This window comes from Polyodon spathula, chromosome 4 (assembly GCF_017654505.1).
Source record: "Polyodon spathula isolate WHYD16114869_AA chromosome 4, ASM1765450v1, whole genome shotgun sequence".
NCBI lineage: Eukaryota > Metazoa > Chordata > Actinopteri > Acipenseriformes > Polyodontidae > Polyodon > Polyodon spathula.
This window is the reverse complement of record NC_054537.1, coordinates 24,283,683-24,311,567: the sequence shown is the minus strand read 5'-3', so window position 1 is coordinate 24,311,567 and position 27,885 is coordinate 24,283,683. Positions and strand designations below refer to the sequence as shown.

General features: G+C 35.4%; 1 protein-coding gene across 1 annotated transcript in view; it reads right to left on the bottom strand.

Annotated features, from left to right (window-relative positions):
• Positions 1 to 327: 327 nt before the first annotated feature.
• LOC121314343 (phosphatidylinositol 3,4,5-trisphosphate-dependent Rac exchanger 2 protein-like) overlaps positions 328 to 27,885 on the bottom strand; it is a 134,293-nt gene continuing 106,735 nt past the window's right edge. Inside the window, exons 36-40 of the mRNA XM_041247483.1 lie at positions 17,305 to 17,371; positions 14,505 to 14,695; positions 10,425 to 10,527; positions 5,804 to 5,871; positions 328 to 576 (exon numbers count right to left, since the gene is read on the bottom strand). Of these exons, the coding sequence (XP_041103417.1) occupies positions 531 to 576; positions 5,804 to 5,871; positions 10,425 to 10,527; positions 14,505 to 14,695; positions 17,305 to 17,371 (475 nt within the window). The 3' untranslated portion in view covers positions 328 to 530. The remainder of the gene's footprint in view (positions 577 to 5,803; positions 5,872 to 10,424; positions 10,528 to 14,504; positions 14,696 to 17,304; positions 17,372 to 27,885) is intronic.

Sequence of the window (27,885 nt, the reverse complement as noted above, 5' to 3'; positions counted from 1 at the left end):
GTGATTATGGCTTTTTCCATGCCTTGACTCCCAACACATCCTTTAAGAGTGCATACGGCTTGCTACAGTGTGAAAGGCAACACGCTTATGCTGATTAGTTGCTCGCAAAGTCAGACATGCCTTTGATTATTGTGCTTAAGAGGTTAGAGAGTGTGAGAAAAATATTAAAACTAATGTTTTTAAACAGATCAATAACAAAAAAGTACACTAACATTATTTTTTCAGAAAAAAATGTGTGTGTGTGTGTGTGTGGGTGTGTGTGTGTGTATATATATATATATATATATATATATATATATATATATATATATTTATCTTAGGATAGTAAAAATAAAAAAGGAGAAAAAAATACATCAAAAGGGAGAAAGAGGAGGGTGGGGTCAGCTTAGAAACATTTAAGTAGACTGTCCTGGGACCCATCCATATTCCAGGCGAGTACTATTAGAATCCTCTGGATAGTCCAGGCAAAGTACTAATGGAGTACTCAGAAGTGCTGTTTGCTGCTTGACAGAAATCGTAGGCAGGTGTCTTCACGAGTCTCCATCAGGGGGTGGTGGCTGGCAGAGCTTGTATAATCTACGGTAGTTAAAATAAGAACACACAGAAAATATTATCCACAAGCTGCCTAATTACCTACCCTAATGTCATGATGACCTGCGTAAACACTTTCTAAAATTCAATATTTCCATTTCTTTCACAGGATTTTGCAGGATTTTAAATATGCTATGAATTTAACAAGCATTTTACAATTGCATTCTTAGTGAAATTTGTTTTTAATTAACTGTAAGCAAATGTGTCATTGGGTTAGGGTTAGGAGTTGGAGTTGTACCAAATGCCGTGCTTTAAGTGTTAAATTTAAAGTGGTACCACTGAATTACAATACCTGTGTTACATAGACAAGTCTTTACCAGTTTTGTCCAGGTGGGCTTGCCCTACTTTGTTGGGAACTTGTTGCTATCCACGCTCTTCGGTTGTCATGTGATTTCCTCGTATCCCAACAATATAGAGCGACCCAAGCGGCTTGGCAGAATAGCATGGCATTTAAAGCATGCTCCATTGTCACTCTACTGCTGGTATACTAGGAATTCACATGGCAACCATGGAGCGTAGATAGCAACAAGTTCCCGACGACGTACAACAAGGCCATCTGGACAAAACTGGTAAGGACTAGTCTACGTAACACAGCTATTGTAATTCTGCAGCAGCACTTTAAATGTAACACTTAAAGGACGGCATTTGGCACTATTCAAACTTGCTTGTAATTTGCCCCATTGATATCAGAGCTCAAAATTAAATTGACAAAGAAACAGTTCATTTAATGAAAACATCTACAGAATAATAGTCAAGGCACCATTGGGAAAATAAATTATACAACATATTTCCCTTCGATTTAGTTTTACTTAATTAAACAGCAATGGATCTTAAATTTGGTCTACCAAGATTTTAAAAACATCTAACAGTGAATCTGGGTCTCTAGAGTGCATTTCCATCTGAAAAAAATGATATAAAATGGCAAAAATAGAGTCCTATTGTGTGGATTTAGTGTTGATACAGTATATAATGTATCTATCATATATGCTCGAAATAGCATCCAGTCTTCATTTTCTGCTCTTATTCTTATTCTTATTCCATTTGCCCGGTTGCTTAGTTTGGTAGGGCGACTTGATCTGGGTAGTGTCTGAGTAGTATGATGCATCTTGGACTTCACTGTGCTGAGAGGGATAATCAGCTCCTTTGAAATTTTCTTGTTCCCTCCTCCTGCTCTATGCCTCTCTACCACTTTATCCCTGACTTGTTTCAAAAGCTCCTTGGTCTTCATGGTTCCTCTGATGAATCACTATGCGAGTTGCAGCTTGAAAGTCTTTATATACCTGAAGGAAATTATCTACAAGTTAAACCACTTTGAATACTTCTTCAAACAAAACAAAACTCTGTGTGTGTGTGTCTATATATATATATATATATATATATATATATATATATATATATATATATATATATATATATATACACATATACACATTCACATTTGCGAATTGCCCAGGCAAAGATCTAGGAGTGCCCAACAATGACCAGTCAAAGTCCGAAATTAATCTCAAAGATCTTTCATTTTATGTGGACAGAGACATTGCTACGATTGAAGAGCTTGTTTACCCCACCTACCTGAGCTGAGTCACTCACTCGCTCATCTCATTCATAAAAACTGCACAGGAAATCCAGTTTCAGAAAATAGGCATTTCAAAATTGATTTAAAAAAAATATTTTTTATTGCTGACATAACTATATAGAATATGTAATGACATACAAGACTAATTTATTTTAAACAAATTATTAAAATCTACATATGCATGTACACTCTCAGTCACTCCGATGCTCTCCAACTTAGATCGCTTGTCATAAACATTGTCAAAACGTGAATCAGCTAATCATGTTCCACCCAGTAACTGCATCCATCTCTCTGATTGGACAGTTCAATACAACTCCTCATTATTATTATTATTGGTTGTTACTACGTTATTAATGATACTGTCCTTTTTATATCAATGGGGTTTCTCATGTTAATTTTTGTTCCAATGTTGCGGGTAATATTGTTCCGAACTGTGACATAGGTTTTATATATATATCTTGATTTCTATCTGGTTGTTGCTGATGGTACTACGTAACTTTCTCATGTTAATTCCTTTTTCCAAAAGTCTGCCTGTCGCTCAGAACAGGAATAAAAGAACACAAGGGGTGATTCAGACTCTGCCCGAGAGGCAGTGGGCAGACTGTGGTTTGCCCGGGCAAAGCCCAAAATAAGTTATTTTAATTTTTATTTCTGGCTTTGCCCAAAGTCAGGCATTTTGGGCTCGGCCCGTAACATCTATATATTGTAACGATCTATACAATATATACACACCCAGACTACAAAAGCAGCTAACTTATGTAGTCAACTGCTTTGTTTGTAATGGACAGTACCAACAAGTAGATTCAGTAAATAACTAATGTAGCTAGCTTTAATTAATTAATTAATTAATTAGGTCACCATGTAGAGTGAGACAGACAGGCAGGCAGACAGATGGATAGACATGATCATTGTATTCTATGGAGGTCAGACAGTCTTATTTCTCAATAACGGAAAGCACAGCTGAGAGATATTAAATTAGTGACGCTTGTTCTAAATCCACTGCTTACTGACGATTACTCATGGACACGAGTCCTTGAGTCAAAAAAAGTTGAATCTTTCAGTGTACTTTAATTATTTCAGATAAACAAAGGTAAATAAACAAATAACTTCAGTGTAATAGTAATAATGACATTACTGTGGTGTGTTCCTTGGTAATAATAGAACTCCCTCGTTTAAATAATGCCTCAGGAGTTCCATTATTACATCATAACATGCCACAGCAAAGTCATTACTTAAATAATTACTAAGGTTTTAACTTATTCAGATTTTGACTTGATGCTTAAAATATGATTTGTTTTTAATATCTGAAATGCAGCTTCTGTATATTAACAAAAGCCATGACACACTACGCTATATTGGTATTCCATGTTAGAAGTCATATATCTGCCTGCAGGTTTGTTATATATGACTAGCAATTTCTAGAGCCCTTTCTCCAGTGATGACCTTCAATTCTAATGTGTTTCTCTTGACACCAGTCATTCCACAGTGATGATTCACCCACTTTATGAATCATTTTGTTTCTGTTCAGTGTGGAACAACCAGCATTACACTGGACTTGCTCACTGGCTTCATAACAACCTGATACAGGAGTTGCTTGAACCCTTGGCAGATGTTCACCATGTAGTGTGGCAAACAGGTAGTTAAATGAAATGTATAATGTAAATTACAGTCTAACTTCACTATAAGAAACGCTTCTTATAACAAACCCCCTTTTTTTAACGATCCAAGCAGTAAGAACCGTTTTTCAATGGAAATTAGCCCTACTAGAATGATCACTTTCACAAAATCTACCGGAATAAAACAATCTCAGTAGTGACTGACACTGAACTTTCTCCAGTGTGAATGTGTTATTCTCTCAGTGAAAACAAAGACCTGGTAGGCTAATTCGAAGATAAGGCTGATTCATTGATAACCTATTGTAGTGTGAATCATGTGTGATGTATCCATCTTCACATTAACTGCAACCATGGCAATAGGCATGAGGAGGTAACAAGATTGAAACAGCGTGCATTGAGAAAAGCATGAAAAAATATGAAGCAATCTACACTGGAAATGTTTTCCAAGAGAAAGGGCATGTAAATACTGTATTCAACATGTAAGTGTACTTTTTTCATTTCTTTACTGTTTTCTTTAATACAGTTTAAATGTTGAAGGTGTCTTGAAACAACTACTGTATACTGTATAAAGATGTTCAACTCAATTAGATGTCTCAATGTTATTAGCAATCCAGCTTAAGATACATAAATATTGAATACATAGCCTCATGCTGTATCTAATACTGTACAGGCTATACTGTATCCTACTAAGAAGTTCATTCTGTATGCCAGTTTGTGTTTCTGTGCACGTTTTATTTTTGTTTGGGCTAACATGCACAGTGAAAAACAAGCAACTTAGGAGAGACTAGGGGATGAACTATGCATAAAAACTGCTGCAGGTGCAGAGTCACTTATAATAGGACTTAGAATAGGACCTCGGTTTTACATCTCTTCCAAAGGACAGAAACATTACTGTGGCATACTTTCTCTATTGCAGTGCTTTGTTTTGTAATAACAGGTGCAGTACCGTACTTTGGCGTTATAGAAACACTGATATTCTTGTTAATTTACAATGCCCCAACGTAAATAAAGCAACTGCAATGTAGTAGAATGACTCCCTCTGAGATACGACATTTTTACATATCCGATAAATCACTTGGAAGCAAAGAAATTGGTTATTGCAGGTTCTACTGTACTGTAATAAACTTTTGTGAGTTGGTTCACATAATGTTTGACAACCAGTTATTGTTTAAACATCATCTGTGTAATAGATGTATGTCACTTCACTGTTAATACAATAAAAATAACATGATGGAAGTATAATTGTTTATGAAGTTGGAGGTTCCTACTGCAGATCGCCTGTGCTGTACAGGCTTCCTTACTGTTACGCCAACATCTCAACACTATTTATGTCAGAATCTCAAGAAGACGGATGTGATCCTGAGATAAATTATCTTCTACTCTCAAAATAACAAAGAATTATTTTTTATTTTTTCAAGAGCTGTCGGAGTTATTCAATATTATACTACCAAGACCTGGATGACTGGGTCCTAGAAGTCACAGGTTTCCCCGCAATCCTTGTCTCTCTTTATAACAAGCTGGCTGTTCCAAGTTTTCCTGGTATGTATATTTAAAATATAATAGTTTGTAGTCTTGCTGTGTAACAATGACCTCCACAACCTGCTTAGTTTTTGAGTATGAAGGACAGACAGACAGTTAAAAGTATCATTTTAGTATACAGCTCACCGCTTTGAGGATTACAGATACAAAAGCAATTGCAATTCAGTTACTACCGTATTATACAACTTGTGACTTATTAAAGTCATGGAAAAGGTCTAGACTGTTGCCAAAGAAGTCAATAACAGCCTAGAATAAAACAGATTTAAAAAAAAAAAAAAAAGGTAGCAGAAAAATTCCCTGCAGAATACAGCAAGGAGATCTTTGCTCTTGGTACCCTGCTTTTATTGCCCATCAAAACTGATCCTGAAATACATATTAATGAATGACAAACACAATGCACAGACACAAATTGCAGCACTGTGTGCATACGTTTCTTAGGCTCACTTTCAGATGACATCATCTAGTACATTATAGTTGTTACCTTGGAACAGACTGTGGCGTACGATCCCTCACTCCCAGATTCTTGGCAGAGTTTTGTACTCTTGCTCCCTGAAATAAGAAATATCATGTAATCAAACTGAGGCATTTATAGACTAAACTTTAGGAGTCTCTTTCCCCGTAAAAACAAAAACACACACATTATATATATATATTTAAGTCGGTACTTCACTTCAAATATCATCATGTTACATTATTCTATTAATTAATAAAATTTTGACATTTCCCCCGAAAGCTATTGGCACTAGTGAAAGTAGTTTAATACAGAATGCAAAATATAAATAATTGCTGGTACTATTAAAAGCTGTAGGAGTTACAAAGAGACTATTACCCTTTTCTGCAGGATTGCAACATTGTATGATTTAGTCTAGTTTTAAAATGTAGCCAGAATCACCTAGCCTCCCATTTTCTAGCTACATAAGTCACCACCAAGAACTAAAAAGTACAGAGCTGTTTTCATCTGCAGTCTTTCCAAAAGCAGGACTGATAACAACAAAGAGAAGGATTAATTGGTCCCAAGCTGCTTATTTTCCATTTAACAAAAGTTCACACTGAGTCTTTGAGAGACAACTGCTTGTCCCAGTAAGTTCTGATGCCAGGGATCCATTTACTAGAGATGAGTGATTGGTTTATGCTATGCTGTGCTTCTATTAATCATTCCTGAGTTCTTACAGTCTTCTATCAAGGCAAAAATAAAGATGGACCTCCACTACTGATGCTGTGCTGTGCTTCTATTAATCATTCCTGAGTTCTTACAGATCTTCTATCAAGGCAAAAATAGAGATGGACCTCCACTACTGATGCAAGCTATATTTCTGACAATGTAACACACCTACCATAACTTATCTTGGTGCGTTATAGTTGACATGCACAGTTTATTTACTGCACTCAAGCTGATTGCCTGTTACCATGAACGCGAGGTCACACTGAGCTGCATGTATTCCCTGTCTCGGATCAAGGATGTTGTGAATAATGGAACAACACTACGTTTGCAGAAACACAAGGACCACGGCAGCTGCAGGATACAGCTGTGTGAGCCACCACAGAAAAGCAATTCACATGCGAATTGAATAAATGCAAAATAGGCTTACATTTTCTGCTTACTTTTTGTTTGGTGTCCATTTTTTTTTTTTTTCTCTCAGAATCAATTTAAATGGCACTGCAATAAGAGAGTGTTTACTTTGATCTGTCTTATCACTTCAAGAAAGATACTGTACCACTCAAAAATTCTAAATTAACTCACTCCAAAACATTCAGTTTCTATAGCAACTTGATATCAATGTGTAAAATTCAGTAGTCATGCATTTGAGAGACACTTAAATATGGAACACTTCAAGTACATGATTCTACATTTACATAATGTATTGTGTTCAGTAATAAAAAATGTGTTATTTAAAAAGCACAGAAAAAATATGTTACAATGGAGATTAACTCTCTAATATATATATATATATATATATATATATATATCTATATATATATATATATATATATATATATTTACGCGAACGACTCTACGTGATGACACACAATGTGACTGGTTTGCATACAAATAAATTGTGTATAATAAAATGGAACCTTGCAATTTCACACTACAACAGTTACACAGCAATCGGTTATAACATGATGTTTTCAAAGCAAAGGCATGATCCCAAGTTATAATAGACACATAACTCCTGCCAGACTTTGATATTTCATTTTATCAATTATAATAAAAATTGCCACAGCCTGCACCTGGTAAGAGTCAATTAAAGTAAAGTGACTCATCCATTGATCTATAAAGATAGATATATTTTTCCCAGTATCCCAGAAAATGAGAAACTTTTGCTATCATCTTTAACCTATGACCCACCTGAATACTATTTTCTTTGCAATCAACCAACAGTAGAAGATCCAATTTTTGTTACTGGTGCATCTCACCCGAAATGCCATAAATATACTAAAATGGAGGCAATAGTAAACAAATGTAGGCTCCATACTCTACTCCTGTAGGTTGACAGGATGCAAAGATGTCATTGTTAGGAGGGTAGGAGCTGCCAAAACAGTTTACACCAATCATGCGCAGCATGTGTAAATCAAGAATGCCACTTATTTATAAATGTCTTGTTGTATTGCTGGATGCTGGAAAGTGTTAAACTTGTTGTCCAATCTTTACCCATCTTTGCTCAAGAAAAAAAAAAAAAAGGTTAGCAAATTAAAAAATACAAACACAGACCTATTACTCATATTTGTATTTGTGCCTTAGGTATTTATAACAAACACACAGTATGAAGAAGTTGATATTGTCCACTGTCAAATCATTTGCACCACAGCTTTTTATATAATGAAGCAATATTCAGCCTAATTATTTTGGACTGGTAAACTGGATTCAGAAGTTTAGTGATTTTGACTGCTTGTGGATGTCCTGCTATATTATACTGTACATGATGTAAGTAATGAAGCATGAAGGCGCTGCTGGTTAAATCACAGAGACTCTGCTTTGCTTTTGATTTATAACTCTTACAGACCTCTGTGTTGATGCTCAAATCATCAGCCTGTCCATCATCTAGTTACAAAAAAACAAGATTTCCAAAGGCCTCCGGTTAATTTGCAGAATTCAATTATCTCTAATGCACATACTGGGTTCAGAACCTCTGGGAACACTGATGTATGGAGGGTCATTTAGGGAATGGCTGACCATGTTACATCTGATTTAAGGACTGGCTGACCATATATGTATTTAGCTGTCATGTTGAAAAAACAGATGGCTTGGTGTAGTCTTTTCTGCTGCTGTTAGCTGGATAAGGATCAGTGATTACACGATGAATATCAGCCTCATCCCTCCTTACTCCTCCTGGGATACGGATACCCTCCACAGAGAACATCTTCAAATGTATTTGCCTGGTTGCTCTTATTTCATTGCTTTTAAGGTAATTGCTGTATCTAAATTATATGCTGGAGTTGGTGCATGCTGTACACTGTTATAGATAAAATGGCATTGACTTTCTTTGTGCCCCTCATATTAGAGCTAGCCCTGTTTTATACATTTTATCAGTACAGTCTACCCATCATCCTGATTTCTTTGACAGCCAATCAATGAAGACACTGAGAAAGGCTTCTAGTCTAAACTTTTGTCATTCTATTTTGTAAGTTTGTTTTTGTGTTACTACATAAAATTAAACAACAAGTGAGAGGTTTTGTGAAAAAAAAAAAGAAACAAGTATACCTGGGAGAATAATGAAAGGATAACGACGCTTGAATGGTCTGTAAACATGGAGTAAAATTGATAGGGCCTATCCTATATGAGAAAGATCTGTTTCACTGATATGGCCAGAGGTTGTGGTACTGAAACTTATGAAACTTGACTCAAAGAATCATAAAAAGTACCAAAAAAGTACCAACTGTGAAGATACTGGGGTCTATTTTAATGATTTGAACAGCAGCATACATAAATGGGTGTGATTTATCAACCCACTTGTTAACATTAATATGTACAACACAAATACAGAGAAATTAGTTCCTCAGAAAATTAGATTTATACATTTTAGGATGGTAGTATTACAAATAAACCCCAGGGGTACTGTGCGATCGTTACAGGGGGCCGCAGCACCCACAGAAATATTCCCTCTCAAATTACCCGACGATTAAAATTTTCACATACCAGGGATCAATATATATTTAAAATCCATCATTAGCATTGTTTACTTCAATTGCTTACGTTTTCTGATCTTTGGAAAGTTTCTGAAAGTATATTCACTGCAAAAATATATTTTCCACTACTGTGGACATACTGTTTACAGTATAGGAGGGAATATAGGTTGTACCTGGAGAGACTTTCCAAAGATCTGAAAACATAAGTAAGAGTACCCTACAGCTGTCAGTGCTGCACAGATGACAAGCCTGGCAGGCACTGTAACAGTAAAAGGGCTGGGAATTGGATTGCTATTTTTTTTTTTTTAAACTCAATATAAAACCGAAAATGCATTACTTCTCTAAAATCAACCAAAAAGTCCACTAGACAGTTCACTTTCTCTTCATCTTATCCCAAATGTTTTCAAAGAGCAACTGACTTTGCCTTGGTAACCTAATTAGGTCATGTATAGGAGTACAATACTGGCCAGTACAGAGTCCCTTTTCTATTTCGTCCCCCACCTTCACCCCCTAGTTAGAACAGCGAGTTAGGTTGGCACATTAGGACCAGCAACAGCTTTGCAAATCTGGAGGCTTACTGTATGTTCCAGCTTGTCTCAGTTACAGTAAGTCAAGTGGACTCAACTTTCTCCCACATATACAGATAGCAGGCATTACATAAAATGGAAACAAAATACATTTTCCTATATTTAATAGATGAACACTTCCTAGTTATATACAGTATACAGTGTGTCCCATAAGTCAGGCATCATTGACTTAACTGTTAATACTGGTCGTTGCTCTGTTTCTTTCAGGTGTGAAATATCTTCAAGCAAAGCAAAAGGAACGAATTAAGATCAGTTTGACCATGACCTTGAATTTGGCTGCCTGGTTATTACATTATGCAAGTAAGACTAATGTCTTATAATTATATGTTTCATCTTCAAAAGAGGAAAGCATCCTCCCTTTGAAAATAAAGTTGAAGTTTCCCCTACCTGTTTTCGCATCACATCAGTGGCCTGCATGATGCAGCGAGGAGGTAGGCCGTGGCTTCTGGCAAGAAGAATGGCCTGCTCCAGAGTGACGCTCAGGGTGCAGCTAAGAGTAATAAGAGATTAAAGGTTATCAGCATTTTCAAGAAACATATTCCACCATGTGTAGTTTTAATCTGTTTTGTTTCACCTTTTAAAGTGGTTCAAGTAAAATGTCTTTATCAAAACGTATTCAGATACAACACTCTGAAGTATTTTTATTTGCATTAATACATTCTTACTTGCATACATACAAATAAATAACTATTTTGCACCTTTTGAAAAGGTATTCTGTTTTTTTGCAACAACCTCTGATGTTTGAATTCTTCTTTGTACGTATCATTAAAATAAAGTAGAAATAAATGCAGCATAAGTGTATAACAGTATCACTTTCCTGGTCCTGGTGTTTTTTTTAGTTATATTTATGAATCCATACTGAATTGACATTCTGTTCATGATGGGATACACTGGTATTTTTTTTTTTTGCCTATACATTACATTTAGATGATGGATTGCCTCTGTCACTTGATTTCAGTGTGCACCAAATAACTGTTCAAAATGAGTTACAAAATGAGAGCTGTGGAACAACAGACAGACATTTAACTAGCTTTTAGTGGCAGAATGATTGCTTTTTGAGACAGAGATCAGGTGTGAAAGTGATGAGGTGTGTTAACAGCAGTGTAAAGCACTGTCCTTCACTGTTCCCTTAGCAGATATATTAAGCGGCAATAACATGACTGATAGAGAACTCAGCCAGAGAGACACTCCCAAACCATGTACTCATTTGGACACCCTGAGCGTGACACACAGGTTTATATTTTCTCCATTAATGTATTTTACAGATATCCTGAAATATTACATTTTACCAGTACATGTTTAATGTATTATTTAAAATGTGTAACTCTATCACATATCATGCCAGGAAAATTATTTATTTTTTACATTTCTCAATTAAAATAAAAAAAAAAAAAAAAACATACATGACTGAACATGGCTAAAATTGCTAGTTGATTCATTAACAAAAATTTATTGCAAAATAAAAAAAAAGGTATAGCACACAAAGTAGAGGATCTACTGTGTACTGTACAAACCCAGAACCCAGTTAGTTGGCCATAAATTCAAATATTATTATATTCTAGAGTTAGAAATGGATATAACTGTTAGTGCCTGACTAGTCAGAACATCTGTACCCAAAAGTGCAACTGGGAAATAAAGACACACTATTTAATGAATGACAACTACTGATCGATAAATGCGCATGTGGAAGTGACAGATAGGGGAAGCTGGTGTGTGCAGAGTACAATAATGAAGGTAGCAGTGAGTAAGCTGTACAAACCAGAACAGGTAGCATGTTTGAACAATATGTCAAATTCACACAACTACCAGCACAGGAGGCAGTAACTGATCCTGAATACCAATTACAGTGAGCAGAAAAAAGGATAATACAAATAAAAAATGACGACTTCTAGAAACAATTTGCTGTATGGGCTGTAATCAGATGTGACTTGTATTCCACTTGTAAGCGTGTGTGTTTTTTTCCTTCATCCTGAGATGCAAGTCATAGCCTGAAAAAACATACAGTTTCCATGCATTTATGTTGAATGTATGTGTGTGTGTGTGTGTGTGTGTGTACACTAGATTTCATATCAGAGGAAATACGTATTTCTTAAATTGAATTTCTCTTTTACAACCATTAATCTTTTGTCATTCCTAGATGTTACATTGGTGTGCTTATCAGTCAGATTGATCTACCTTGCCAACTCCATTGTAACATTAGAAGCCTAGGAATACAAATCATAACACTAGAATTTTCAAAACATGACATTTCCATCCTTGCTTTCCTGTTGCCCCATTAATCTCCCTTTCATGCTTATTTTATTCAATTTTCCTTAAGTACTTAATAAACCCAGATGCTAGCGAAATGTCACGGTTTCATTATTAGACAGTACTGGGCTTAAATGAACATGCCCCCCCCCCCCCCCCCCCCCCCCCCCCCCCCCCCCCCCCCCCAGAAATAAATAAGCTACTGTCTTGCTGCTTGAACAAACCTACCTTAAAAAACATATAAATTGTGTAAGGATTGCCTCCCCCTCCCAATTCTTCACAGTTTTATGCCCGCAAAATACGAAAGGCTTAGGATTCTATTCAGTACCAAGAGTTACAGTGCAGTAGGACACCCAGTATTTGAAAAAAACAAAACAAAATGAATTCATGTTCCGTGTGTACATTCTTAAATAGCCAATCCTGATAGGTGCTACATTTAATAACTAGAAGTCAAGGGCATGTTCTGTCTGACCTTTCTGCAATAACAACCCTCCAAGCTGTATCGATCCTGAGACTTGCGCTTGATTAAGCTGCCCTGACACTTGCCACAACCTAATTATGTTTTTATAGCCTTGCTTCACTGTGATGCAAAAACTAGCCTCTTACACTGAAGGTCGGTTACCTATTTACTAATACCGACTAATTGTTTTGTGCAATGTGCAGCAACAGCAATCACTTACAAAATGGCTCTGCAATTAGAGCATCACAGAGAAACTACATAAGCTAATCTTCTTAATGTTCTGTACTACTGGGTCACCGATAATAACTAAGGTTGTTTTTGTTTGTTTTCCACCCACTCTTTTATTTATTTTATTCAGCTGTTTAAATATAAACAGAAAACTACTTTAATACGTTATTTGTGTTAAAATAATGCTAGGCTTTATTAGAATGATCAACCAACCCAGATACAAATGGGAAGACAACAAGTTTATTTAAATTATTTTTCACAGTAACATGGCTTCTGTTTGTTCAAGGACGGTGGCATTTTTTCTGTTCTGGTGAGGGTAAATCAATTTATAACAGCATTAATTGAATATGTTGTATTGGGTATATTTAAACATTGTAGTCTTTACTGTAACAAGCGTAACAGGAATCATGTACAGGTACCATTTATTAAATGATGTAAACTTTAACCCTGGGGGACCTGTACTTAATCTTACTATACAAAATAAAATACTCGGCTAGTAAAGTTTGATTCTGAGCAATTTGACGAGATCTTTTAATAAAGTGTAATTTGATCGATTTTCATTTTTTAAATTATTTATTCTGTCCGCAACTGACCCTTCAGATCTGAGAAATACAGCATCTGCCACAGCACATTTAGGAAAAAAAAAATGGGATAAACTTGAAGATGGCAGGTACTAGAATTTAATTTGTTACTGCCCACATTATGCGTGTGTCAGAGTGACTTGTGGTCAATGAATTGCGCTGGCACGTTGCCTAAGGTTAAAAAAGAATCTTAAATCTGAGAGCTCGTTCTGGATTTTCTATTAGGACACAGACGGCTCAATCCTAATCAAAATGTCAATCAAAAAATAAATAAAAGCAAGCCTTCAGCAAAGACCATGATGAGAGGAAGAGCAATTTGTCCTGAGTGATGACGAGATCTTACAAAATGACTGAAAGACCTTACTGGATTAATAGATATATAACATGCATAGATATGTCGTATAAGCATGGGAAAAGTGTGATAAACCATGTATACATTTATATAAGGGTATATGTGTTATTTAGAAAATGATTCAACAAGTAACTCTGAATCTGATGTTTGTGTTTAGGCCAACTGGTTAGTAAATGATTTTCCGAACTGGGTAAATAATATTACATTTTATTTATTAAAACATTCACTTGGAAAATGGATGTATCCTGTGTTTTAACACTGCAGGAAAACTGCTAGGCAATTGCCCAGGGATAGTACAAGTGTGGTGAGGGCAGTTTTTCCAACGCGGCAAATCAGTCCCAGAATCTACAACCTGCACAAAGGAGATGTTACCTAACAATATACTGATGTAAACAAATCTATCCAGAAATGTACAATTTTAGTGCCAGAAGGGAGGCCCATTGAAGCAAAGTTCGACTCCCTCGATATGAACTTAATTCTCTGCTGGTGCCAGAGAGAGATTTGCTAGGGTGACCTTTCCATTGCCAGATAACAATGTTCTTTGGAGCCGGCACAGTTATGCTGAAAACAAAAGGCCACAATCTCTGGTACATTCCTACCGGTGGACACCGCTGTTGCACATCATGATGTGGCAGGCTCCCAGGCGGTTACAGAGCTCTGAAGCCACTGACAGCAAGCCAACCCCAGAGGCTCCACAGGCTGTGTACTGGCAGGCTGCCGTGCGCTTCGAGCTGAGAAAAGATTCTATCAGTCGGTAGAGCTCGTCCAGTGCATTGAGAGGCCGCACGAGCTGTGAGGCAGGAGAGTGAGAGAAATTATTGCACAGCGCATTCTAACAAAGTGCTAGAGCTAGGTCTTTAAATTGCCAGATAACAAATGTAACCCGGCTTACAACCAACAATTCAAATATCACACAAAATGCCAAAATTGGTGCAGGTTTAAACCTTTTATAAAAAGAAAAATCTGACATCAATTACAGTCGCATACAAATAAATAAATAAATAAAAGAAAAACCACAAAGAAAGTGATTTCTATCATTTCTGATTGTTCTATTACCAAGATATACAATAAAGTAGAGCTTCAGCTTTAGAATAAAACAACAAATTATTACATAACATGCAAATACTCTGACAAAAGTATTTGGGCACCCTTACATTAGTATTTTACGTGTTCACCCTTTGCTTCTTTACAGCTTACAGACTTTTTTTTGTATTTTAAAACCTGTTCCTGGCATCTTCCTGTAGATATTTTTTTTAGAAATTCCTTTGTAGACTTCACAGAATGTTTAGGGTCATTATCCTACTGGAATACAAACTTACATTCAATAAGCCTTCCAGCACTGGGTAACAAATGAGCAGGGCCAGCCTTAGGGCAAGGAGAGCAAGGCAGCGGGCCTAGGGCCCCGCGCCTAAGGGAGTCCCGCACGCATCATAAATTGTACGACGTCTTCAGAGTCGAAACAATCTCGCACAAGTATTGTGTCGGCCTCTCGCAAGTATGAGTTGGTCCATTGTAAAAGGAAAATAAAAAACAAAGAAATTCAAGTCAAGCAGCAATAAGGAGCTCTGCTGATGTATCTAGATGAACCGCCCAATAAAAATCTGCTTTGGGAAGCAAACGAATCTGATTCAGACTCTTTACAATAATCATCTCCAAAATACTGGTTTCTGCTAACCAATGTAACGTTACCACATGAACTTTCTGACTGGCAAAGTGAACGTATTTCCTCATGTGCGTGTACTCAATCATAAGAAATATATTTAAAAAAATGCAACATCTAAGGGTTAGCTGTCTGATAAGTTAACTAATAGCCTGTCCCTCTTTACATTTCAACAAAGAAAACCAAGACATGGCGCAGCATTGTCTTTTAAAGTTTTACTGGAGACTTTTCTTAAAGTGAGTAGCTACTATTAATTGATATTGAAATCGAGATTGTGTGTATTAAAGTAAGGCAGATCACCACATCAGCGGTCTGAACAGGTTTCTGCAACAAATTCAATGTTTGGAAGCACACTCGTAAATGCAGCGTGGTATGAAATAAAGTTGCTTCTTAGCTGGAATATTCAGAAAAAAATTTTATGATGTTTTGTTGGGCATGTTGTTTTAGTGTAATTTACACATGAAAAGTGGGGGTGCTGAAAGCTATTGAACAAAACTACAACCCCTGTATATGATGGAAGCTGCCACACCCCCAGCACCCCTAGTTCCAGTGCTCTTGCTTAATTGACAGCACCATGCAGTATGGCTTGCTTATTTGATTACTGAAGCTGAGCAGTAGCCTACTGTTTATTGATACAATGTGTGGAGTGTCACCGTCTGCAAATGAGAGTGCAGAATTTCTTGATATTTTGCTGCATTCATTACTCCTTCTACAATACAAAGGCCACCAGTGCCTGAGGAAGAAAAATAAGCTCATACCATCACACAACCTCCACCATGCTTAACACTGGGCGTGATGCCTTTACTTTAAATTCTTCTCTCTTCCTCCAAACACACTGTTGCTTTCTTGGTGACACGTAATATTTTGGATTCGTCTGACCATAACATTTGGTTGAAGAAATCATCAGGCTTCTTTAAGTATTCAATGGAAAACTCAAAATATTTTCCTTTGTGCATTGTTTTTAACAGGTTTGCATCTTGGTTTTTGCCCATGGACATTCATCTTGTTAAGGTATTGTTGAATTGTCCACTCGTGAATTTCTTGGCCATCTTCTAACCGATTTCTTGTATCAAATCTTTTGCAGTAATCCGAGGATTTTGCCGGGCTACTCGAATGATTCTTCCAGATTTTGCAGAAATCTTTCCTGGTCTTCCACACCTGGAACTAGTTACAGTAGTTGCTGTTTTCCAGTGTTTGTCAATAATAGCTCGCACAGTGCTTTTCGGTAAAACCAAGTCTTTCTACTATTTTTCAGGTAGTTTCTCCTTTATTCATTTAGTTGTATCACTGCCATTTTGAAATCGTTGCTGTACTCTTTACATTTTTTTTATAACAAATTTCTAGTTTTTTTTTTTAGCATTTCATGATTATGTATTTATATATTCAATAATTATCATCAGGTGTTGGTTTTCAATCATGATAACTGTCAATAATTAATAACTAATGGGTTTCATACAAATATGTTGATTGCCCAAATACTTTTGTCAAAGTATAAAATTCATTTTTGCATGTTATTTTTCACTTTATGCATCAGGAATATGATTCTGAAACAATAAATAACATTGTCGACTTAGAGAATGAAATTACATATAGAAAGTTATCTATGAAAGTTCTTTACAATGTTTCACTTTCTTTGTGGTTTTTTTTTTTTTTTTTTTTGTGTGTGCCCAAATACATTTGTCTGCGACTGTACATGTGAAAACGGTCTTTTTTAAATTTTTTTTTTTTTTTTTTTTTACCTTGTCTATTAAGGCAGCTTTGGGTGTTGAGCTTGGAGGCAAATTTGATTTGTCCAGATAGAAGGCCCTGTTAACAAAGAATACAAAGAGATTAATAGGATACTTCTCCTCTATACTTGGCTGAAAGAGAATGTGGTTTTAATGAGGTCTTTGTGTAACTGGAAAGACATTAGAGATCCCTGTAATTAAACACAGGGGCATTATTTTGAAGGTGCTCTTGAGATTGTTTAAAAAAAATAAAAAGGACGGATGGATTTAGATGTCCAAATCAAACACATATTTGTAAAATTCTTAGGTATAAAGAAGCAGAAATCTGTCACTCTTTAATAGGCTTTATATTAAAAAGAACTACTGCAAGCAGGAAAGACTTTAATTTTTGAATTTTTAACAGTGGATATACTGAATTATTCCTTGCTCCAAGCAAAAGACACAGGTTGAGATAAAAGTCACATGCCATAGAAAACAAAAATTGAGTTCTTGAATAACAAACAAACTGGTTTAGTCAAAGATCTCATCAAACTGGATTTCAGCTTTTGAATACTTTCTCGGGTGACACCTAAAGCCAGTTGTTTACATTGGTCACCCAAGGACTGTTGAAAAATTGAAGGCACAAATAAAGTCCAAAGCAGCTAGACATACACAGAAACAGAAATGTACTCAATTGTCTACCTCCAATAGTGTGCAACGTTTTCACACCATGTACTGTATATATCCTAGGTCACAATTAATTTAGTATAAAATTATATTTTAGTTTAAATGTTAATACTGTACATTTCCTATGACTGAAGTGTTGCTATTATTCAGTTATTTAGACACAAACTTTTTTTTTTTTTTTTTTTTTTTTTTGCTCATCGGCACCCTGTATTGTGAAAGGCAGCTCAGCCAATTGTAATCTTCCCTCAGGCCAATGTATGTAAAATTCTATTTAGTCAGCAGTGTGCAGTATAATCAGTCTTTTTTCCCTCCTCCCCAGAGAACCACCAAGCATCTCATCAATCAACCCAAGTGACCTGTCTGTCAGGTGTGTGATTGGGCTCTCTAGATGGGAATTCTGCAAGTGGGAAACCTTTACAAATTTAAAGAAACTCGCTCTTTTTAGTATGTTATTTCAAATATTAGAAAGATAGTAACATTAGAATTTGCTGTAGATCTCTATCATTTATTTTTGTTGATGGTTTGGAGTTTAAACTTGTACCACTATGGTTTTGTACAGTGTTGTGGCAAATCGCCTGTGGTACTGTTAACCAACAATAATGTTTGAACGTCCCATGTATTTCTACATTAGACACAATTAGAGAATATAGTTTCTTAGTAGTCATATGGTTAAAACATGCACATTTTGCCAGTGCCTTTACTTTGGGCAAAATTCTGTAGTGTTTGTATGTCGACAACTCAGTAGCATGCATGCAAGTATGTGTTTCAAACTACTGTTTGAACATTCAGGGTGTAATACCAAAACACATAAGTGAGGCTGTGATGCAGCAAATTACACTCTCCCAGTATGCAAAACGTACACATGCACACTTATAATGTTACTAATCTCTGCTAAAAGACTATTCTAGAGTTTTGAAAAGATCCCCCAGACTTTCAATTCCATTCTGCCCCAAATGTTTTTACACCCTATTACAAGAAGTAGTGACTCCTTACTATACACTTGAACCCATCCATTAAGAGTGAAGCTGTGCTGTTTCATGACAAGATAGATTTGCATTTATTTTGTATTATAACAATTCACAGTTCATCGCTCACCTTATTCCTTTATTGTAATAGGTGGATGCTGAGTGACAATTATTGAGGTATTCATTTCATAGTACATCACTGGAAAGTAACTGAATGCGATTTTTATTCCATCACTATTCACCGGTTTACTTGTTCATTTAATTACCACTGCATACAACACTGTGTTTCATTTATTTAATTATCACTGCACATTATCAAAGTAACTTCCCAATTTAGTCAAAATTACAATGAGCAGTTTATAGGTTCGAGCAGAGTTAATAGTCCATGTAATTGGTTCCAGACTAGCTTATTATTTACAGAGCATTACAGACAGACAAGCATCTAAAGTATTTACTGCATATGCATCCCCTGGACAAGGGTTCTGCATAATTTGCTTCTCATACCCATTATAACAGCAAATTTAAAAAAAAATGTTTCTGGTGGACTCATTAAAAAAAAAAAAAAAAAAAAAAAAAAGAAGCAGTATTTAGTTTATCCATCATGTATATAGAAAACATTCTGCTTCAGATATCTAGCATGCATCTGACCTAATTATGGCTGACATACAGTAGAGCTGCTTATATATTGCATTTTAAATAGCAGTGCTACATTTTGACAGACATTATTCACATTACAATTAAAAAGTATAGAAAAATAAGTCTTTACATTAAAAAAGTGATACCAGTCACTACATTCTGATATTCTCATCGCTCCATAATTACTAAAGATGAGGCTGCCAGTCAACTAAGCACAAATCATGCTTACACCAAAGTCAACTTGAACCACAGACAACACATACCAAAGTCAACATTTACCAAGGTCAAAATGTACAATATGGAAATATGTATACTGTAACATTTACCCATAATCATGAATGCACTTCTATTACATTGATATATAATCCACTATAACCTGTAACTGTCTACAGTATGCACTGGCATTTAAACAGATCTTAGTGCTATTTATTACTACCCCTGTGGTTTTCTTTGCCATAAGGTTTGTATTTTTCCTTTTCTTTTCAGCTTCAAACAAATCACTCTAATGAGACTCAACCTATTCTTGATACTCGCTTCTATTTATAAAATATTCAAACGTGAAATTGTTCATGTTATGTAGCTGAAGTGTGTGTGTGTGTGTGTGTGTGTGTCATTATTCGGCTGAGATATCATCTGCAAAACGTCATTTGTTATTGTTAAAATGTTTTTAATTGATTAAATGTAAAAAAGTGTGCAAGAATGAGGGGAAAAAATCAGTTCTTATCACGATTGATGAAACATAGTGAAGTACAGCTTGGCCAAGTATTGTGACATTTATCACAAGTAATAACTAATTTCATTAACATCATAACAAAAACAGCATTTCAAATGACAATGCAAAATGAAAAACCGCACAAGTATAATACACAATGGCCTGGAGCACTTATTCCCTACAGTTAAGAAAATGCTTATACAGTATATACAGTAGGTAGCCATGCTGATACTTAAATATGAGGCTGTTTTAAGTACTGGTATGTATATTTTTAAACTATTCACTGTTTGGTATGTGGGCTTGAAAAATCACTGTTCACCTTTTAGGCACACACATTTCTTTCCCAATATTTTTACATTGCTTTACTGTACATTACAGTGTGCTTTATCATATATATCATTATATAAAGCTATACTTTACTATACATTGCAGTCCACTTGTTAGTTATTTACATAACCAATAGGAATTGGTCAGCAGCCATGGACGGGTCAGACATGAATAACTGCCTTCACCTAGCAATATAACTTCACAGTAGTAGCTCTGCTTTGTTTACTGAAGGTTGTATTTTCCAGAAATGTTCTTTACTGATTGCAAGGTGGCGTAGCTAGTGAAGCATTTCATCTATGGCCAACAATCAATATATGGGTTTAGTTTAGCAACTTTAAAAATCACTCTGTGCTATACTGATTTACAATGGTTTGTCCAATTACCAGTAAAAAAAAAAAAAAAAAAAAAAAAAAAAAAAAAAAAAATCAGCATTATTATAACACGTGTACCAATGATGTGTCATATTACTCAATAAAGAAAAGGGGCTATATATATATATATATATATATATATATATATATATATATATATATATATGAATTACAGCTTTTCTTTCTTAATCAGTCTAATAATACATTTAAATAATTAAATTACAAGTTTATTATTTCAATGAGGTTCTGATGGCATTATAAATCATAGGAGCAAATCTAAGCAATTAATGACCTTAAGTATTCACAGCAGAATGACACTGTTAAAGAAATAGGTTTAGAATTTAAAAAACATCAAGGTACCGCTATGTCTTCAGCATGGTTTATACAGTTGTTTTGAATTCTTGTTTGCCTGTGAACTATTCTCAGCCTTTAGAGTGGGCCTCACAATGCAGTTTGTTTTTCTCTGCTCTAAAATCCCTTAGTTGTCACTTATTTCCAGAGTTAATTTCAATGCTGATAGAAGCCCCTTTATGATGATGATCAGTGAAACCCTTGTCAAAAAATCCTAATCTTTATTTAAAAAGCAAATTAAATGTCTTGCCAGAATAAATAACAAAAACAGTATATTTCCAAAACAAGATGCTACCCTGTGTCTTTCAAACAGCAAAACAGAAACAGCTTAAAGTTATGACTCTTAATAGTGTGTATGTATATATATATATATATATATATATATATATATATATATATATATATATATATATATATATATATATATATATATATATATATAGTGTGTGGTTTTTTTTTTACATCTATAAAATCCATACGGTAGCATTATTCCCATAATTGGTTTTGGTATAGTAAATAAGTTGTTAGTCGAGATAGAGGACAGGGTGCATTGCGCACATAATGATTTACTCAGAACATCACTATTCAGCAAAGAAGTTAGAAAGAAAGGTAACTCCTGCCAAGTGATCCTTGACCTGACTGCTGTGAAACTGAAAATCCATTTACCCTCTGCGGCTAAAGGATGTGAGAATCACAACTACACAGCTGCTTCACAATGTTGTTTTTGTCTCATTTTCCCCCTATCATACTGGAAATGACATACATAATGATACATACAGTTATTTGTTCTAATGTTGATAAGTTTTGTTGTAAATTCTTTTTTTTTTTTTTTTTTGGTTTTTCTTTTCTTTTATCTGGAGAATCAAAGTCTTTATTAAAATAAATGAGCATTTGAAGTTTCAAAACATACCTTTACTGGACAGCACACACATTTTGAAAGCACTCTCCCTAATGACTGTTGGGATGTTACTTTCCTTCATTAAATTTTACAAGAGGACCTAATGGAAAGACTGGAAGCTTGCCAAGGGGTTTCTACATACAGTGACATTTCTGAAGCTTAAGAGGATATTTTATTCACGTACTTTAATCTGTATCTAACAAAGGACACTTGAATGCTCTCGTGCTGGCAACTGATCATTAACAGGATTCATTTTTTCTCTTGCAGAATAATGTATTGTATAGCCAGAAGAAAAATTGTGCATCTATTTTGCCTATAAAATGGTATTAAGGAACTTTAAAAATAATATTGTAAACATAACAACATCCTCACAGTTGAAACTATTTTTCCCCAGCTATGATGCTACAAGTTTCCTTTTTGTGTTGCAAGTAATAGAACGCCTATGTTGAACTTACAATGACATTTTACGCTGCACAAAGGAAACCATGCCAGGACAATTTTAGAAAGGCAAATTATGAAGGCATGAAACAGAGACTAACAGTAGATTGGAGTAAAATAGAGAAAACATCCACAGAAAAAGGATGGCTGTTTTTTTAAAAATGTAGTACTAGAGGAGCAAAACACTTACATCCCAAATGTAGACAAATCTAAATGTAAAACTAAAATTGCCAAAATGGTTTAATAGATCAATTAAAAAAAATATTCAGTGAAAAAAGGGACTTTACAGAGCGTTTAAAAGGGACCAAAAACAAAGTACACAGAAAGAGTACACAGAACTGCAAATGCAAATCAAAAAGGAAGTTAGAAAGGCCAAGAGAGAAATAGAAATGAACATTGCTAAGGGGGCTAAAACCAATTCCAAAATGTTTTTCCAATATTACAACAGCAAGAGAAAATTCAAAGAGGAGGTTAAATGTCTAAGAGATACAAATGGCAAAATCATAGATGAAGAAAAAAAAATAGCAAATATATTAAATGATTAATTTTCACAAGTTTTTACAAAGAAGGATACAGACAACATGCCCCACATGTCAACCAGTTCCTATCCAGTTTTAAATAACTTTAGCATAACCGAGGCAGAAGTGTTAAAGGGACTAGGAGCTCTTAAAATAAACAAATCCCCTGGGCTGGATGAGATCCTCCCAATAGTACTCAAAGAAATGAAAGAATTTATTTACAAACCGCTAACTAAGATCATGCAACAGTCTCGTGACACATGGGTTGTACCGACAGACTGGAAAATTGCAAACGTAATACCGATCCACAAAAAGGGAAACAAAACCGAACCAGGCAACGACAGACAAATAAGCCTGACTTCTCTTATATGCAAACTTATGGAAACTATAATAAGATCCAAAATGGAAAATTACCTATATGGTAACAATATCCTGGGAGACAGTCACCATGGTTTTAGGAAAAGGAGATCGTGTAACTAATCTGCTTGATTTTTTTGAGGATGCAACATTGATAATGGATAATTGCAAAGCATATGACATGGTTTATCTAGATTTCCAGAAAGCTTTTGACAAAGTCCCGCATAAAAGAGTAATTCTCAAACTGAACGCAGTAGAGATTCAAGGAAACACATGTACATGGATTAGGGAGAGGTTAACATGTAGAAAACAGAAATTACTGATTACAGGAGAAACCTCAAAATGGAGTGAGGTAACCAGCAGAGTACCACAATGTCTTCAGTTGCTAGGAAATAGTACACAAGAAAAACCAACCCAATAAACATTATACAGTCTCTTTGTAGCCAATCACAGTAGGAATAAGAAATATTCAAAGCTGCACAGATTGAAGTGTAAACACCCCAGTCCAGCTACAAATTGTAATGGAACCATCGTCGGAGGCAACCACTAAAAAAAAGGTGCCCAAAATATGAAACAAATATCTTATAACTTATTAATGCATTTCTTTATTTTATTTATGTGTATGGCTTTATAGTAAAGTGTGGCAAAGTGCCCCGCCCCAGGGCTATTTATTTGTGTATATGTTATGTGTAGTGTGTTAATGTTGGTGTATGGTCATTGGTACATGGGATATAAACGGGTCTGTGTAACACGAGTGATTTAAAATGTGTATTTGTATTTAGGCACGAGGATTGCACAGCACTTCAAGTAATATGTGAGCACAGGGAATTGCACTTTATTAATTCATGTGCAGTTGTACCGTGACTCCAATTGAATGATTTCTTGTACAGCTGCATAAAAGCAGCATATTTTCACTCACTCGGGGTTGTGTGTTCGGCGAGTGGAGAACAAGAGAGGGGGGGGGGGGGAGCGTAACTATAAATATCAATTGCTACGAGTGCTGGAAGCACAAGCACCCTACTAGTTTTGTGTAGCGTTCGTCCACCCTGTTTTGTTAGTGTCTACTCGTTTTGTTTGTCTATTTATTTTGGCCTCACATGCCGTGTGCTGTTTTTGTTACAAACCTTTTATTTCCTGTCTGTTTAATTATTAAACTGCGCAACAGCGCCTTCACCATTCCAAAACCTGTGTTCTGAGTCGATTCCTGTTTCTGGTCTGACGTCACCCACTGCAGCTATCTTTGTGACATGTGGGGTCAGAACCGGAATTACCAGCGCCTCTTAGAGGCAGACCAGAGCAGGAACCGAGCAAAAACATGCAGCTTTTATGCAGCTGTACCGAGACTCGATTGCTAATCAATCATTCAATAGGAGTCGCGGTACAACTGCACGTGAATTAATAAAGTGCAATTCCCTGTGTTCACATATTACGTTTTACTTGCATGTGAAGTGCTGTGCAATCCTCGTGCCTAAATACAAATATACATTTTAAACACTCATGTTACACAGACCCGTTTATACCCTGTGTACTATCCCAAATGACTATACACCAACATTAACACACTACACGTAACACATACTCAAATAAATAGCCCAGGGGCCGGGCAATTTGACACATGAAGATTTAACATTTACACTGAGTTTAAAAATTGAATGTTAAAATATAAATAACATAATTCATTTGCAGTCAGTGAAGAAAATGCATCGAGCCGATAAAGAACCTTGTAGAACACATGCGTGGTCGTAAAACAAAATAATCTCATTTAGGCCCGATAGTCTTCTCTGGACCATGTACTGGCACTGTGAAAGTGTTGAGATGAAAAATAAAAAACCTGTCAAGGGAATATTCTGTTAAGAGCTTTAAGCTGTCAACACACAGACAGCTTTCCATGCATGTTTAAATTAAGACACATCTTGTTTCAGTTAGTGTGATTATGTTTCCACATTTGTCATCTGACCAATTCCAATGAAACTTGAAATATACTGTACTTCCTTAGAAAAGTTTTGCATCACCTAGAAGACAGAAGGTTAAGATAGAATAAAATAAAAAATATATAATTTAGATTTTTTTATTTAACATTGTGTAATTAAAGAAACTACAAAATTATATTGTAAAAGTCTACATTATTTCATGTTAGATTTAAAAAAAAAAATCACATTTTTCAATTTTTCGTTACATATATGGAAAACTATAAAGTAGTATGTAATTGAACATGTTAACGTAACATTACTCAGCAGGTTTCATTCGACTTCGTGAAGCAAATATTCGTTAATTCTACAGGGTAATGCAAAACGTTTAGCCATAGCATAGTACAGAGTAATTTTACCTTTATTGCAAAATGCACACTAAGATTTTTACAATCTACACTCTTCTGTAGTGGGCTGAGTTGCATAATATAAAGTTGCATTTGTCTGATCAGTAAACATAGCAAGCAGACAGCAATCTGACATCCTATATCAGGTTAAGGACAAATAGGTACCATCTGAGCAGTTCTTTACATTCAGATCATATAATACATTGTATCCAGTTACCGAACTTCCTATCAGAAGCTTGGCTTCATGACCTGCACTTTCCAATCACACTAGAAAATTAAATGGTTTCCAGTTATTAACTAATGTGCCCTTGTTCAGAAAAAGAGAATTACACAATGTTTTCTGGTATTCTTATTGCAGTAATACAAAACACATTCCTGGCAGAGTTGCGTTGTTTGAATGAGAGATCATTCAATATCAGCAAGAAACTAATAAATCACGGTTTAGTTTAAACGTGTAAAAGCCACCCAGTTAAATATAGTTACCTGAAACTCAGGAATAATGCAGTGCCAATACTAATCATTAAATCAACAGCATAAAGTTTGTATTTTTCTTATTTAGAAATATGAACGACAATATGACATTTTCTTATAAAAAGTTTAGTTTTCGTTCTGTAGAAAATATGTTTTACACATTCAAACAATATTATTTCATGTCTAACAATAGTTGACATCAGATCTCAGACAATTAGACATTTGCCTGAGCATTTCATTAAAATACAAAAATAAAAATAATATAAACAATTCAGGTCAGTCTAATGATTAATGATTATTCAACTGACAAACTATTATTGAGAACTGCAGCAGATACACAGAGGATGAACACTGCTGTGTCACCGTCCGTTTGTTACTACAAGGCGCACTAAAGTCTTTCTTCGCTATCAGCCTGGGTGGTTGTGGGCAGTTGACAAAATTACATAAAATTCTAACCTAATTCAGCAACTGCCCACCGCAGCTAGGCACTTTGCCAACTGCCCAATTTCGCCTCTCTCTCTCTCTCTCTCTCTCTCTCTCTATATATATATATATAAAATCTCCTGTATTACAACATACCAAGAAAGATATTCAGTACAGATGTCTCTAGTAAAACAATCCTCCAGGGCTAGTTTGTGGAAATGCCATAGCTAGTCTACTAGAGGCATCTAACGGACAGCAGTATACAAGCCTCTGGTCTAAATAGCATCTTCACTAATTCAGAATCAGTACCCCAGTGTCAGTGTATAACAGTAGAACTACTCTCATGATTCTTTGTTTTTCTAAATGTACTTTCTGCTCCTGAGTTATCTGTATTTGTTGTATGTGTGCGTGTGTGTCCTTAACCCCTATGTCTATTAAACTGCTCAGCTCTCTCAGAACAAAAATTGAAGTACCAGTACAGAATACTTCAATCTTGAACAAGTTACAATCTTTATGACAGCTGTATAATTCTGTTTGACAGCCTCCTCTGGGAGTATACAACAAAGAACATTGATATAATCCTGTTTGTCACTAAAGCTGATACACATCTTTATTATTCATGCAACATCTGAAATTGCAATTATCAATTCCTGAGTTACTGGAGAGGAAAATAAATCACAGATGCCATCATTAATGACTAACAAGCTTTAACCAAAGTTGAAAAGGTCTCAGGAATCTTCAGCCTTGAGCAATTTAGTGTGAGAAAACCAAAGCATCATGAGTGGTTTTTTTCTGCTATTCCATTAGAAGCTTAACAATTCTCATAGCTACATATATAACTCAAACGTCCCCTTGTATCAAAAACAAGCAACATTTGTTTTTTATTTAAAGTAAGATTTTAGTGAGTATATTATAACCACGCGGAGGCTCGGAATGAAATCCCTGAATGAAGGATTGTATTATGTTTGGCATTGCTTCCAGGCTTTGAAATCCTGCTAATGCAGGGAAACAGGAGAACAACACTTCTTCAGTGGAGCTATAACAACTACTTTGAGTTACTGTTTCAAGCAAGCAAGCCATAGACGACTTAACTATTGTGATTTGCAGTGCAATTAGATATTGTGCATGATGTAAGGTCCCATGAAA